Source organism: Antechinus flavipes, chromosome 5 (genome assembly GCF_016432865.1).
Source record: "Antechinus flavipes isolate AdamAnt ecotype Samford, QLD, Australia chromosome 5, AdamAnt_v2, whole genome shotgun sequence".
Lineage (NCBI taxonomy): Eukaryota > Metazoa > Chordata > Mammalia > Dasyuromorphia > Dasyuridae > Antechinus > Antechinus flavipes.
The window spans coordinates 259,001,066-259,017,134 of record NC_067402.1 but is presented as its reverse complement, the minus strand read 5'-3'; the positions used below and the strand labels follow the sequence as shown (position 1 = coordinate 259,017,134).

General features: G+C 33.8%; 1 protein-coding gene across 2 annotated transcripts in view; it reads left to right on the top strand.

Annotated features, from left to right (window-relative positions):
- Positions 1 to 16,069, top strand: part of LOC127564420 (ankyrin repeat domain-containing protein 26-like) — a 132,370-nt gene that overhangs the window by 64,918 nt on the left and 51,383 nt on the right. For both annotated transcript variants that reach the window (XM_052000944.1, XM_052000943.1), the window contains exons 11-12: positions 11,337 to 11,952; positions 14,206 to 14,337. In XM_052000944.1, coding sequence (XP_051856904.1) covers positions 11,337 to 11,952; positions 14,206 to 14,337 — 748 coding nt within the window. The remainder of the gene's footprint in view (positions 1 to 11,336; positions 11,953 to 14,205; positions 14,338 to 16,069) is intronic.

Below are 16,069 nucleotides of genomic sequence, written 5' to 3'. Positions count from 1 at the left end.
AATAGGAGGTGTTACCCTCTCATCTCCAAACTTGGACATTATAATTTCACAGTATTCAGTTGCAGTTATTTTATTGTCCTTAGCAATTACATTATTGCAGTTACAATTTATATTGTTGTATTGGTTATCCTTATTTCATTTTGCATTCATTCATATAAATATTCCCATCTTCCTTTATAATGATTATTTCTAACCATAAACAATGATGTTCCATTACATCAACAAACCACAATTTGTTTAGCCATTCCTCAATCAGCCGAATTCCTCAGTCAAATCTATTCCCATTTATTTGCTCCTTCAAAAAGTCATTGCTGTGAATATTTTGGTTTCTAAAACTTTTCTTGCCATTAGATAAAAATAATTCATTGGGGCATATGTTTAGCAGTTAGAGAGAAGTAATGCTAAAACACCAGAGAAATTACTATTCTTTGGAAAGTTTGACGAAAAGGGTATCAAAAGAGGGTAAGTTGCAAGTGAACATTCTTTTTAAATATTGTTAAATCTGTGAATAAAATTTCATGGTGGAATAAATGGATATCAAGAATGATTACAAAATGGTGCTTTTCCCCACTAAATTTCTTTTTTGGTACCTAATCAGAATAGCAACGTGAATTTACCTAAAAGCAACATGAACAGACCAACAGGTAGATTTGTGAGGTCTTTTCAAGCTAAATGAAACTACAATCTTCCTACCTTTGTGATTATTAATTGCTCCCTGTTAATAGCATACCCAATCTCTCTCACTCTCTCTCTGTCTTTGTCTCTGTCTCTGTTTCTCTCTCTTGCTGTTTTTCTGTCTCTCTGTTGTCTCTCTCTGTTTCTCTCTGTCTGTCTCTCTCTGCCTCTCTCTCTCTCTCTCTCTCTCTGTTACTCTGTCTCTGTTTCTCTCTCTCTCCGTATCTCTCTTTTTCTCTTTTTTTTTTCTGAAACACCCACACCCACACCCACACCCACAGAGGAAGGGGTTAATTCCTTAGGCAGTTGATTCCTTTAAAAAAAAAAAAAGTCTTAGTTGTTTGGAAGTTGTTTGTTGTGTGTTCCTTGTTTTTCATACATTGATCCTAAATGTGTTTTTCTGTGCTTAGTCCTAGTCTTTGGAGGGACAATTAAGCATTATGTTTTATTGTATATTTGAGCACATATACTACTCCCTATCATCCCAGTCCTTCCTCTTCTCTTCTTTATGGTAAACATCTGCAGTAAACATCATCAGTTGCTCCTTATTTGACAAAGACTTTATCTTTCATCATTCTGAGCCTCTGGAAATATTCTCAGTCTTAAATGTCTTTGCTAAAATATATCTCCCAGGAATGAATATGTTCTTCAAACATGTTGTGATCAGGGCATAATATAAGGAAAGTATCACCTTCCTCTTTCTGGATTCTATGAATTCTTAGAATTCCACCTACAATCATATTAAATGACTTTCTCCTGGCATTGTCGCTACATATCAAGGCTGCCTTGATAACTCGCTGAATATTTTGCACACAAATTGTTTAATCACAACAATCTGCTGATTACAGCTGATTAGCCCAAATATAGGCAGGAAATAACCATAGTAGGTGAAGAAAAGATTGGGTAAGAAATAAGCAGCACCTATTCCTAGACTAGAGAAGCAAAGATGTGACTAGAATGGACCTTGTATTCTGAGCAGTGTGAGAACCTTTGTTGGATTAAGACTGTAGGCCTGAAGGTGAAGAAGCTTTACAGGCAGACAATGCAATTTAATACACCGCAAAAGAAGGGGACCATTAAAAGTTTATGTTCTAGGGAATGATATGAATAGCATCTTAGTTAAGGAAGCTTAGTCTGGAAGTAAAATGTCACATATTTTAAAAGAGAAAGAAAAATACATGTCTCCCAATGTTTTCTTAGAAATTTTCAGTAAAGAATTATTTAAAGATCACCTCATGGATGTTTTTTTTTTTTTTTTTTTTTTTTTTTTTTCCTCTGCAATGACTTTGCCACGCACAGGAAAAATGTAAAAAAGCCTGAAAATGAGAAGTGGATTTCCAAGGATTCTAGTATGACTTGTCAAAAGGTGAATTCTTCATCTGGTATCCTACTCCATAGTCCTGATGACAGCACCTTAAGCAAGACAGATCCTTACGCATTCAGGTAAACTAGTACTGGACAAGCTCATAGAAAAAATATTAGCAATGTGTGCTTTTTCTCATTGTAGAAGACTGTTGTCCTGATTTTCTTTGTTCTGCTAGTTGAATGTTCTAAGTATTCTGTTGGTGTGAGACATGCACTGTAGGAATGCCAGGAAAGCTGATTATTACTGGTTAAGCTAGAGGGCCCAGACTTCCCTTTTATAAGCTCATGCCCCATTATTTGCCACTGTTTGATGGTTAACATTCTCCTTTTCTCAGGTATAGGGAACCTGCCCCAGGGATAATGCACTGCTCCTTGTGGTGACAGGACACAGCAGGATTGACATTGGTCTATGAAAAGTTAGTTTTCACCCTACAAGCCCAAGCATTAGAAGATTTAAGGCTCAAGTCTCCAGTCTCCTAATGCTCTAGCACGGATTGAGAACTGGAAGGCACTGCAGGGGTCACGTAGTCCAGGCTCCTAAGCAGTTTACTCTCAATCATACCAGTGAAAAAGAGGAAGCGCTGGGGTTTGAACTCCAGATTGAGTTCACTTTCCACTGTACCACAAGGCCCATTTTAGCGGTAGAATCTAGGACATATCACACACACATTTCTTTGTAAAATGGGGATGATAACACCTGGGTTATCAGCAGGATTGTTGGAAGGAAAGTTCTTGTGCTATAGAAACATGAACTGTCATTATTCATCCAATGAATCTATGATGTTTCTTGTGCATGCAGCCGAGTATTCCGCTTTTATTGCTTTTATTACAATAGTCTTCACTAAAAGAGATCATCTTTCTGGACTTAACAATAGCTATAGAGACAATGATGGGGGATATGGCTGGGTAATCGTATAAAATCTATTTAACTTACCATTGTTGTTAATGCAATAGTTGATTAAAATCCCTGGAAAGAGAGAGAAGCCATTTTCTTCATCTACACTTTAACCATAATTTACTGATTTCAAACTTAGTTTTCTCCCTCTAATTTATAGGACATATCTTGTTATTTTTTTAAATACCTAGAAAGAACCAGGCATTGTTTCACAGAATTTCTGTCTTTGAAGTTTGTAATTTTAAATAATCACATTTAAGTTTTATACTCAAGTATTAAAGAGAATTTGTGGATAGTTTTATCAGCAGGAGTACTTTCTCTAGAGGGGAATATCATGGTTTCCTGAGTCATTTCCACATGTTTTCTTCCACAAGGGGTCCATTTAATATGCTGGTGTAACTTGTTTAAAAAGCATTAGTTACTTAAAATGTGAAGAGCCTTATGCTAGGCTCTGGAAAAATAAAAAGATCAATGAGATTAATATCTGATCTCTATATTTCAATATAATAAAAAGAAGCCTAGGTACATATAATTTGAATGACCAAAAATATGATTTTGATCACCATGCTTAATATTTTGTAAAAGTTATAATAAAGTGCAAGGTACTAGACATAATGTTTCTGGATGGCACAGTTTACACTGACAGTCATAGTTTTCTGTTCCTATTCTTGTCCTTTTAGAACAACAAGCAGTTTGGGACATAAACAATTGACAAAATAATTCACTGGCATTCTATTACAATTTAAGATTTTCTGACCTTTATTTTGAGAGTATTCTCAATTTTTTTAATTAAAAAAATTCAGACATTAATTCAGAATTTTTTTATTTCTTTTAAAAACTTTTCAAGGGAGAGGCTAACAGAAGGAAGAATAGAGGTATAGAAATGTGATGGAATAATATTATAATGACAACAGTATAGTAAAGACAATTTTGAAATATTTAGGAACTCATCACTCTTAGCACCATAATGAGCCACCATGATTTCAGATGACAAATGATGAAACGTGTTACTTGCCTAGATAGCTAAAGGATTCAGAGTACAGAAGAAGACAGATTTCTTTTTTGGAGGATACAAAAATTATTTTTTTTATTTTACTCTACATATTTGCAATGGATTATGTATTATTCCTAATTGTAAAGAGTGATATAGAAGGGTGAAAAAGTAGATTTGGGGGAATTAAAATATAAACATTTTTAAAATAAAATTTGCAAAGCACATCACAAATACTTTTCCAGAGGCAAAAATAAGCATTTATTTTAAAAATATGGCTTTAAGTTTAATACTGTTAGATTCTGTGGCTTATGTTATTGACTAGAAACATAAAAAAAATATGATTTTGAAATATGTATTGAAAATCAAATAATTACAATGATACACTTTTATTTATATTTATAGTAAAATAAATTATTTGTCTTTTAGGCATGCCAAGAAAACATTAAATGAAAATAATAAGGTACTGTAAAAACTGCTAAAAATATATCTTAATTTAGAAAATAATACTATTTTCAATGAACAAATAGGATCCCTTTTCTGCATTACGAAGCACAGGAGTATTTAATCAGAAAAATATTTGGAAGGAATCTTCAAGTGAATATGTCCATTGTGGATGTCAGAAAACTAATTATGTTGTTGACTTTTCTCTCATTTCCCCCATAAATAAAATGAAGATCATTTACTCTCTGTAAGAGAGAGCTGTAAGTGTCCATAAGAGAGGCCAGGCAAGCACTGTTAGGATATAACACAGGTCTCTGGCTTGGAGATCCCTGGATGTGATGAGCTATGAGTCATAGGGACTCCCTTCCTGGTTGGGATCTCCAGCATCTGCGGGAACCCTGAACACTCTGAAATCGCATCAGGAACAGGAAATGTCTCCATTTCTGACTGGCTGTGCCTGTGACCTCATGGACCTGATATAAGGTCAGTGGGGCAGGACCCCGACCCTTTTCATCTGGAGCTCTGCCAAGGAGAAGGAGCTAAGAGAGTGCAGGAGGTCTTAAGAGTAGCATGTGAAGCACCTGAAAGTTCTGAAGCTTGCCTGCATAAACTCCCAGGTGCTCCATTGTGCTTAAACTGCATCCATGTGAGATAGCAGCCAGAGGATTTCTGAAGGCCTCAGGAAGAGGCATGCTTGATATTAATGTTTACCAAAGATTTCTCTGATGCCCTGGGAATTAGGAGAGACTGGCAATAGCAAATGCATTTATAGCATGTTGCAGATATCATGATTAATTTGTGTTACTTCTCATAAGGTTGCTAAATCAGCTTCCAGGTGGCTTAGTGAATAATGAAGAAGACCTGAATTTGAATCTGTTCTTGGACTCTTGGCTAACTAGATCATTCTGGACAAATCACCGAATCTCTCTTATAGCCTGTTTACTCATTTGTAAAATAATTATGTGTAGTGCTTTTCTCAAGAAATTTTTGTGAGGATTACTGCTGTGAAAAGCTTAATGTGCTATAGAAATATTATCCATTGTTATCATTTTCATTTTATAATAATTATAAATATATAATAAACTTATTACTTTACCTTTATGTATTCTATAGGACAAAGGAGAGATGTCTGCAGATACACTTGATGACATCAATCAATCACTTGAAAGAGATAGAAAGCTTTGTAATTTACCTCCCTCAAATTATACCAAGGGTAAGAATCGTTTCCAATTTTCTAATGGAATACCAGTGTTAAACAGAAACCAAATGTGCACTTATATCCAAGAAGATAACACAAGTTCTATTCCATTGACCCATAGTAAGATAGAGGTGACTTTGTGTTCTCTTGGAGGCTCTGGCATTGACCTCTAATGTGTAATGTCTGGCAGAGTTTGCCAAGTTAAAAAGGATGATTTTGGCTTCAGGGTGATGATTTTTCAGCTACAAAAGTTCTCAAAGATGAGTTACTATTTGTTTCAGTGCCAAAAGAATTTCATATCTACTGTGTGCCAAATACACAAATTTGAGAAAAACAAAGTCCTTGTCCTCACAGAGTGTGCAATGTACTAGAGGAATAGAATCTACATAGATAACTCTAGTAGGAAAAAATAAACAAATAATATAATAACAAGTAAATGAAGAGTACAGTCATAATGCTATGTGAAGTATAAAGTGGAAAAGAATATCTGCTATCAAGAATAACAACAACTTTCTGAAGGTTTTATGGATGGGTATGAGTTCATTAGGTCATGGGAGTCCAGGAGAACTGGAATGAAAATTTCAAACATGGAAATTATGAGCAAAGAGACAGGAGAATGACAATGAAAATTCAGTTTCACAAGACAGTATATAGCAAAAAGAAGTAAATATGAAAAGATAGGCTATTAACAATGTAGGGCGATTAGCTTTGTGTATATAAACAGATCACGTAATCTTGGAGCTTCATTTTCTTAATCTGTAAAAGACTTACTTCACAGGATAATTTTGGGAAAATTATTTTGTAAACCTGTATGTGCTAGATTATTTAATGTGTATTATACATATAGCATGACAGCATAAAGTGTACGAAGGAATTTCACTTTGTTAATAGAAAAGTATTGAAGAAATTGAGATCATTAAGTGATTAAAGGGATCTCATTCATGGAAAGAATGGGTAAAACAGTAGAATCTTTCTCTAAGTGACCAAAAGTAGTAACAATCTTACAAATTTTCTGCCTAGTTTTTATAATTCTTCTTTATATAAACATGGCACATAGGATATTGCACTAGATATGATACCATGAATACTTAAGTACAAATCCTTTATTATCTCCTTATTAACTGTGAATCTCAACCAGTCCTCTAACTTGTCTGTGATGGTTTCTTCTTCTTTTTTTTTTTTTTAAGTACCTATTTTTTTTTATTTAATAATTACTTTATATTGACACTCGTTTCTGTTCCGATTTTTTTTTTCCCTCCCTCCCTCCACCCCCTCCCCTAGATGGCAAGCAGTCCTTTATATGTTGGATATGTTGCAGTATATCCTAGATACAATATATTTTTGCAGAAGATGGTTTCTTCTTTTGATTTAAATCTTCCAACTTAGATTTCCCCTACTGATCTTGTCAATGTCAATCAATCAATGTCAACTTCAGTACCCATTACAAGCAGTACCCAGAACAGCCCTGTTCTCCCCTGCAACCTTGCTGTTTCAAATCTGTTGAACAGTGAATCAAATGAAGAATTGAATGTTGCCAAGGAAACCCCATAACCAAGTCTGTTAAATCTGGAACTTGATAAAACATACTTTTCTAATTCTGGGGTTAGGTCTAAATTTAGCTATCGTTCCTGCTGCAGAATAAAGTGCCTATGTTTGGTGGCAGTTATTTTCCTTAATGCTCACATGATCTTTTTTAAACTTTCTTCTGGTGTTTCAGTTATATGTTGGTTAAAGTTACCAGAAGTCTGGCTAATGAATAAATGAGGGAAGGATGTTACTGTATGTGAATGATTTATAGTGTAAATCTCTAAAGGACAAGAAGTGTTTACATGAAACAATTTGAGGTAAAACACATTTATGATATTTTTAAAGAAATTTAGCATATTTGTAATTTATAAGCATAAATTACAAATTAAATATATTATGTATTTTATTCATCTTATTGTTCCCCTTCACAGTATACATCAGTATGTTTAATTTTCACATATATTTTCTTATAGTAAGAGGAATTCTGAGGTTTAAATAGTTTTTTTTTTAAATAAAATAATGTGTAACTTAGAGATTCTGTTTAGCTGTCTAAAATAACCCAAAGTAGGTTATTTTAAATTCAATTTAAATCTATTGACAAAATGATATTTTAGTAAAATCTTAGGATTTGTATGTGGAGACTGTTATATCAGTGCCAAAGTATCTACATTCTATATATATTGCTACTGCCCGATAGATTTTGAAATCCTAATATGTTTCTTTACTTGTGTTTTTCTCTATACACATTCAGATGATATTCAAGACAAAAAGGAAGTACTTCCTGCACCTAAACCATCAGTAGAATTTGTAAATTCAGAATTTACAAAACTCAAAAGAGCTGTTAAGGATTTACAAAAGATGGTTATTGGAATGCAGGAAGAATTGTCCCAAAGAAGGAAAAGTAAAGCACAATTAGATAGTGAAAAAGCAGAACGTGAGAGAGAACTTGATAGAAGCAGGTATGGATCTCATATGTTTAAATGAAGGTTTGAAAGCATTTCTCTTACAATGAAACTTTGTGACAGAAAATTTGAGGTTAAGAAATGAAAAAAGAAAAATCTTTACAATAATGTAACGAGCCCCACAATGAATCTCTTTTATTTAATACATCTTCCTGTTTGAAATACTTTCCAGTGGGTGCCCACTCTTGTTTCCTCATGTTATTTTTGAAGCACAGCTTGTCCTTAATCAACATGTATTTATCAAGTACCTTGTGTGCGCCAAGTACTGTTGTGGGCTGAAAGACAAAAATCATCTTTTTATCGGGAATTTACATTCCATACAAGAATACAGAATGCAAATACAAATGTGAACACAATAAAGTCACAGAAATTTGGAGCAGGAAGCAGGGCATAGTTTTCAAAGGAAAGTAGTAGCAGCAACTTCATGTAGAAGAAGGTAGGGAAGCAGAATTTCAATAGAAACAAGAAATTCTCATGGAGGGAGGAGGTTAGAAAAGCAGCAGTGCACTCCAGGCTGAGAAGGTACCCTGCACAAGGGTGTGGCTTTGGGAAATGGAGTCCTGTGTCCTGGTGGGTAGAAGCAAAAGAAGAACACTTTAGACTGTAGACTGCAAGAAGGGGAATAATATCTAATAAGGTTAGAAAGGTAGATTCTGTTTCTGATATGCCATAAATATCTGCTTTTTCAAATTCCTCAGTAAATGTCCTAGTGCCCTGCTATATGCAGAATACTTTGTGAAACTTGAGGGTAGATAAGAGAAGAATATGACATGGCCTGAGCTGTCACAGAGCTTACACCCTTGGAAATGGTACTGTTTCTCTTGGTGACCTCATCAGCTCCCCATGAGTCCCCTTCACACCCTTGTGGAGGAATGATTTCCACAGTGATATGTACTCAGCCTTAGTCTCTCTCTTGAGCTCCTTCCATATGTCACTAAGGTTTTTTGGACATCTCAAATGGGATGTGCCACATGCATCTTGACCTTGACCTAACTTGTCTTTTCTTCCTGAGCTCTCTTCTCTTCTGAATGTCCCCGTTATCAGTGACAGTGCCTTCCTTCGAGTCACCCAGGACTGCAACCTTAATAACATCCTTAACTCCTCGTTTTGATAATGACAAATTTTCTGCCGTTTGAGCATCTCTCGTAACAGTCCATTTCTGTCTAATAACAATCAATATAATGCAGGCATTCTTTGCCTCTTGCTTATATTATTGCACTTGCCTTCCTCTTTCTTTCTCTGAATGAAGACCTTCCACACACTAATCCATTCTTCAAAGCTGCCAAAGTGATTTTCCTCAAGCATCAATCTTACCATGTCATTTCTAATCCTCTTCTAGAAGTATTGGCACCCTCTCACCTCCAAGAGCAAATAAAACCTCCTGTTCTTGCCTCTTAAAGGCCCTCATAATTTAGCCCTTTCCTGCTTTCCCAGTTTTCTCACACTTTACTCCTTTTCCTAACTCTGAGATCCAACATACTGGCCTATCTGCTATTCTTTTTCTTTGTTTTAAGAGCATTTTCCCCTATGACCCACAAAGACTTGTTTGAATAGTTATTTTTTAAACATTTTGAGTTCCACATTTTCCCTCTTCCTCCTCCTTGCCCACCTCTTTAAAACAATAACCAATCTGATATTGATTCTTTAGATGTTGTCATGTAAAACATATTTCCATATTAGTCATGGTGTGAGAGAAGAAACTATTTAAATGGGGAAAAAACCATGACACATCTAAAGTGAAAATCGTATAGTTTGACCTGCATTCAAGCTTCATCAGTTCTTTCTCTTGATGTGGATAGCATTTTTCTTTATGAATCCCTTGAGAGTATCTTAGATCATTGTATTGCTGAAAAGAGCTAAGTTATTAATAGATGATCATCACCCAATATTGATGTACAGTGTGCTAATTCTGATCATTTAACCTTTTATTATTTCATATAAGTCTTTCAATTTTCAGTCCCATTACAAATGAAGTGCCTTCTTTTCTGATGTTACCTCTCAGATATTCGATATGTAACTTGCTTTCATGAATGTTATTGATATATTTAAACATTTAGAACATAAGCACCTTGAAGGGAGGGATTTGTGTTTTTGACTTTGTTTATATCTCCAATGCTTCACACAGTACTTGGCACATAGGAAGCACTTAGTGAATGCTTGTTTACTAATAATGACTGACTTATTGGGAGTTCTATAATATACAATAATCGTTTATAAACAACATGCATAATCTCCCTTGACTTTCCTATGGGAGCATTTGAGAATGATTTCTCCCTCACAATATAAACTATCCTTTAGCTTTTCAGTAGGACAATCATTCCATGTGCTTTGAATCCAACATTGTTGAATGTTATACTCCTTATTTGTTAATTATAATTAGTTTATTTTCTCATTCATCATTGAAATTTATGAAAACATTGTCTCAATACCTCAATCATGGAGGATTGTGAAATACTGAATCTAATCAAAGTAGGTGTTCTTAATTTTCATTTCAAATTCTGCTTACCACTCCAGAGAATTGTCTTCTTCAACATGAATAGTATAGGCAGGGTTCTTCACTCCTCAGTGATTCAGACATCTCCATTTAGCATGCAGTCTGCATCTTCAAACCTTAAAATAGCGGTAAAAGCAGACAGTAAGCAGAAGCTTTGACTAGTTTTGGACTTGAAATACTGATGGATGTCTTAAAAAGTAACAAAAGAATTTTGATGGATTCGGCTCTTTTCAGCAATAGGAAGTTTTTCAGATCAATTCCAGTAGATGTGATAGAGAGAGCCATCTGCTGCAAAAAGAGCACCGTAGGGACTGAATGTAGGTCTCAACATAGTACTACCTTTTTTTTTTTTTTTTTTTTTTGCTTGTTGATGTTTGCTTGTCTTTCTTTCCTTCTCATTTTTTCCATTTTTGATCTAATTTATTTTTTTGTGCAACATGATACATATGGAAATATGTACAGAATAATTGTACATGTTTAACAAATATTGGATTACTTGCTGTCTAGGGGAAGGGGTGGTGGCACAGAAGGAAGAAAAATTTCAGCAACAAGGTTTTGTACTATATTTGCATGCATTTTGAAAATAAAAACTTATTTAAAAATGCAGTACAATAGAAAAAATATTAAATAAAAAAGATTCCTGAAAATTAAAATGAAAGTTTCTCTCACAAAGTTCACTGCAAAATTTCCTCTCGATTATTTTATCCATTTTAGTAATCTTTCAAGACTATATAACACAATTACTTGCAATTTGTTTTTTTTCCAAATGCAATGCTGAACTCTAGATTTGAAGGTGAAAAACAAAACAGAGAAAAACTACAGGCACAAATTCATTACCCTTCTTGTGCAAGTTCTGCTGTGCTTGAACAGGAATATCAGACATCAAAACTAAATCTGCAGCAAGAACAAGATAAGTGGCTTCTTCTAAAGGAGGAGCTAATAGATAAGATTGACATCCTGTCAATTCAGATTTCTAAAATTGACAATGAGATCTACCAACTACATAATGCCCTTAAAATGAACACATTACTTTTAGAAGAAATGCAGAGAGGACTTAAAGACTGGAAAGATGAATTAAAAGAACTCAGAAACGAAAATCATATAGAAAAGAAAAAATGGAATAGATCCCTTTTCGAACAAGAGTCCCTGCCAGAAACATTAACCCAAATGCAGAAGAAAATTACACTGTCTCAGAAACCATTTGAAGATTCCCAAAACAAAGCGGTCTTCATATCGAAGGGTGTCCAGATGCCCTTTAAGGATAGCTCTATGCCTTATTGTGCTGACACTGCAAAAAAAGACCCTGTGCTAGAAGAGAGAAATAAAGAGTCAGTGGATGAGATAAGTATTCCTTTAAGAGAGAAACTACGCAAACTTGAAAATGAGGAGGCAAAAAGAAAGGTAGGTCCGTAAATGTTGTCTGACAAACATTTAATATTTTGAAATGAATTTCAAAGTTATTTTGATCAAGATAAATTAGGAATTTGAATTTTCAGCGGGTTTCTGATTTTAGTAACTTTCAATGTAAAATTTCTGAATGCACAAAAGGAGAATGAGGAATCATTGATGATAAAAATCCACCCAACATCCATTTTTTAGATAAGATGACTTATTTTGATTAAAATATATTGTATAGATAGCCCATGAAAATTTAAATGCATAGTAGTGGTTAATGAGTGTAGATGGAGTTAAGCACTTATACGTAAATACTGATCAATTTGTAATTCTAATAATTTGCCTAGTATTTTATGTAATGCTGCAATGGAATAAATTATTAGAAATGCTGAAACAAGTTAAATCCTGAAAAAATATGCTAGGCATAATGTAACAATTCAAATTAGTCGTCCAAATTGAGATACTGTAGGAAATTACAGTTACCTTTTTCATAAACATCGAAACATGTTTATCAGTCCGACTAATTTTAATTCAAACTAATATGAACTGATTTTAGAAATATTAAACAGTTGATCATATTTTTAATCAAATCATAAAGATTACTAACTGCTTTTTTTTAGAGTTTAGGACAAAATTCTCTTCAAAAGACTGTGATGGTGCATTAAGAATTAATTATGGTGTGTGGTAATAAAGCCATTTTTTAAAATGTGCTTTTGAATCCCTACTACATATTTGTTATTTATGTCAGTATTTTTTTCACTGTTTTTACTAATACTTCTTGCATAATATCTAGAATCGTAGTTTTGGCAACAGGGCCTTTCATTTACTGAAAATAGTTAGCTTTTTATTGTCTAATAGTAGGTCTCATTTTCTGTGATGCTTTTCATGTTTGCAGTGAGTGGAAGACGACCAACTATAGCACTGTGTAGCCATTTCAGATAAAAAAATTAGATTTTCCGTTTAGTTTTTATGATCAGGTGGTTGAATCTATTCATTTCATAGTGGAATTTAATGTTTTTGTAGTAATTCAGTTAATTTTGCTGATTGTCTTTGACAATTTTACATTTGTTTCTTTTAGCTTATTGCCTTTGAAATATTACTAGACTTTAGTTGATTTTTTTACAAGAAAATCAATCGTATCTAATGAGATAGAAAATTTTAAATGTATTTTACTTTTTAGTTACACTTACTATATGATAATTTTCTTAATTTTATAGTGAAAATACACAGGATTTTTATAATGCATGAATATTAATACACACAATATGTTTGTATTTTGTGTGTACATTTATTTATCTCTGTATGTTTATATGTTGGTCTTCTACTAAATTAGAGAATGAAATGAAATTATTTCCCTTTTGTATTGACCTTGCACCATACTGTATATCCATAACTGGAAGAGCTACCATATCTTCTATAATTTTCCTCATTTTCTGTCCAAGACTGGAACCAGGAGTCTAATTTATAACCTTGTATAAAAAGGAACTGCTTTGAAGACGTAACAGGGACAGCAGCCCTCTCCCCTCTCCCCCTCACCCCCATTCCTCTTTCTTCCCTCCCCCCCCCCTTTTTTTTTTTTTTTTTTTTGCTTTCATCAAATTAGATCAATCCCTTCAAGTAATTTTATCATGGCTGACAAGCCTAACAGTGCATATGATCATTCTGCAGGGCAACTATGAGAGGAAAAAAATGCATCTTCTTCTTATAAGTACCCTTATTCATATAAGGGCAAATGCAAAGAACTTTTTCTGAAAAATAGAAAGTAAAAAACCTAATGTTTCTATCAGATATAAGAAACTATATATTCTACCCTCCACCATTCCCCCACCTTCGCATGTGAATTGCACATGAGAAGGTTTATCTGCTACATGGCTTTGAAGGTATTTTATTTCTGAAGACGGAATGGGGAAATCAGACTGAAAGGAATGGTTTATGATGAGCAAGCAAGATAATAGCATTTGGTCCATGCTTGAAAGAAAGATGTGTGATATAGGGAAAAGAACTTTGTGGTTCTACAAACCAAGTGCCAATCCTTTTCTCAATGACTACTTTTATGACTTGATTTACTTAACCTCTTTGGGTCTTAACTTTCCTCAACTGCAAAATGAGGTGGTTGCATTAAACAGTTCCTAAGACTTATCCTAAGAGTATTCTATGATAATCATAAATACATTCAGGCAAGTAAAATATTTATTTCATATAAGCTAATACTGTTATATGAAATCAGTAATAGAAACTCTACATACATATTTCTATCAGGATACAATAAGAAAGCTTCCAGAAGAACTTGCAGATTCCCAAAAAATGAGTTCACAAGAGATTCTGTCACATCAAACAGTTTTATACATGAAGCAAAAACTACAGGAGAAAGCAGATGAAACCACAAATCAAGTCAGTAATTTGTCATTGATTAATGGAAGATTTTCAGTAGAATACTTTTTTAACCAATAGGATAATACATTTTCTGAGAATTGTGCCTGTCATTTAAACTAACAGAACAAGACCGATAACATCTACCATTTGTTCCCATTTATGACATTTTTGTATTGGGATAATTATTTTCCCTCATAATAACCTTACTGAAGAATGAGATTTTTTTGACTGAGTAATAAGTATATCATACATTCAGATATATGTATGTGGGTGTGTATGTAAATATATCTATACACACACACACAGGCTACTTGGTGAAAATATGAATAGAATTTTGCATCTGAAGTTGGAAAGATCTGGGTTCAAAAGTGGCCTCAGAAAATATGGGGAAGTTACTCTAGCTTTCTTAGCTCCTTTAACTGGAAAATGAGGCTAATAATAGCATCTGTCTCCCAGAATAGTTGTGGAATCAAATGAGAAAAGAAATCTGAAGCACTTAGCACACTGCCTGGTGCATAGTAGGTACTTAGTGAATGCTTGTTTCTCTGCTCCAGAAAGATAAAAGTCAATATTTTCAGTCATATGTAAAAGTAATCATTATCTCATATATTTTGAGTAACATCTCCTAATGTTGAGAACCAGTTCTCTTACTTGCTTAACTTCAGTATAATCGTTTTTACTAAGAAGTAGTCTATTGCTAGTTTCATTCTTTTCAAAACTTATTCTTTCATATTGGTATGCTGGAGAAATATTTCTGGTTTTCAGAAATCAATATTGGAATGAAATAAATTTTGTTTCCCAAATCAATTTTTTCCTCTATCACTCAATTCTCTTTTATTTTCCCCCCATTCCTTTTGGACCACATTGATTAAAATATTGACTTTTTAAAAAGCCCTTATGTTGAAGCTGTCATCAAGGAGCTAGATGTGGACTGAACTTCATAAGGAATCACAAGGAAGCAATCAGTTCTGTGTCTATATAAATGAACTCAGTAAAATGCATTCACAGCAAACTGGCACTGTTTCTTCCCTTTCTTCTTTCCCTGAAGTACCTAAACTATATAAAAACTGGGTAATTTTTTTTCTTTTTTGTTCAATAACTAGTCCATCAATTAATGAATGTCAGTTCTGTGAATTATGCTATGACAGTTTCTGATTAGGTTAACAAGAATATGGGAAAGCCATGCTCTCTTGTCCTTGAAGAATTTAAAGTTTCACTGAAAAGTCAGTGCAAAATAGGGAAAATTTCATTACAATACAAGGTATCATGGAAATAAGCACCAAATGAGTTGTTATATAAGTAAAGTAAGCATTTATTTAAGAGAGCACAAGTGAAGGAGACAGAGAGAGAGAAAGAGAAGGGGAAGGGGGAGAGGGAGGAATGGATGGAAGGAGAGGTGGAGGGAGACCGAGAGATAGAAAGAAAGATCACTGTGGTTTTAGGTTGGATCAGCGAGTACTTAATCTAGTCTTCTCACCAACATGAAAAAAAAATACCCATTGCAAAATTTCTAAGTTAGCACCTCTGTTGAAAGAGCTAATACCCAAATAGCTAAATTTAATAAAATATTTAGATAATTGCATAAATATAATTTGTCAAAAATCTACATCGGAAAGTTACTTTTCCAAAGACACTTTTCTTTGAAACATGTATTTGTCCTTTGAGCAGCAGTTTCATTATGTAGCTTTATAATCAACAAGCATAACCTTGATCATTTTACTCAAGGCATCTCTGGTGTAATGTATTGGTT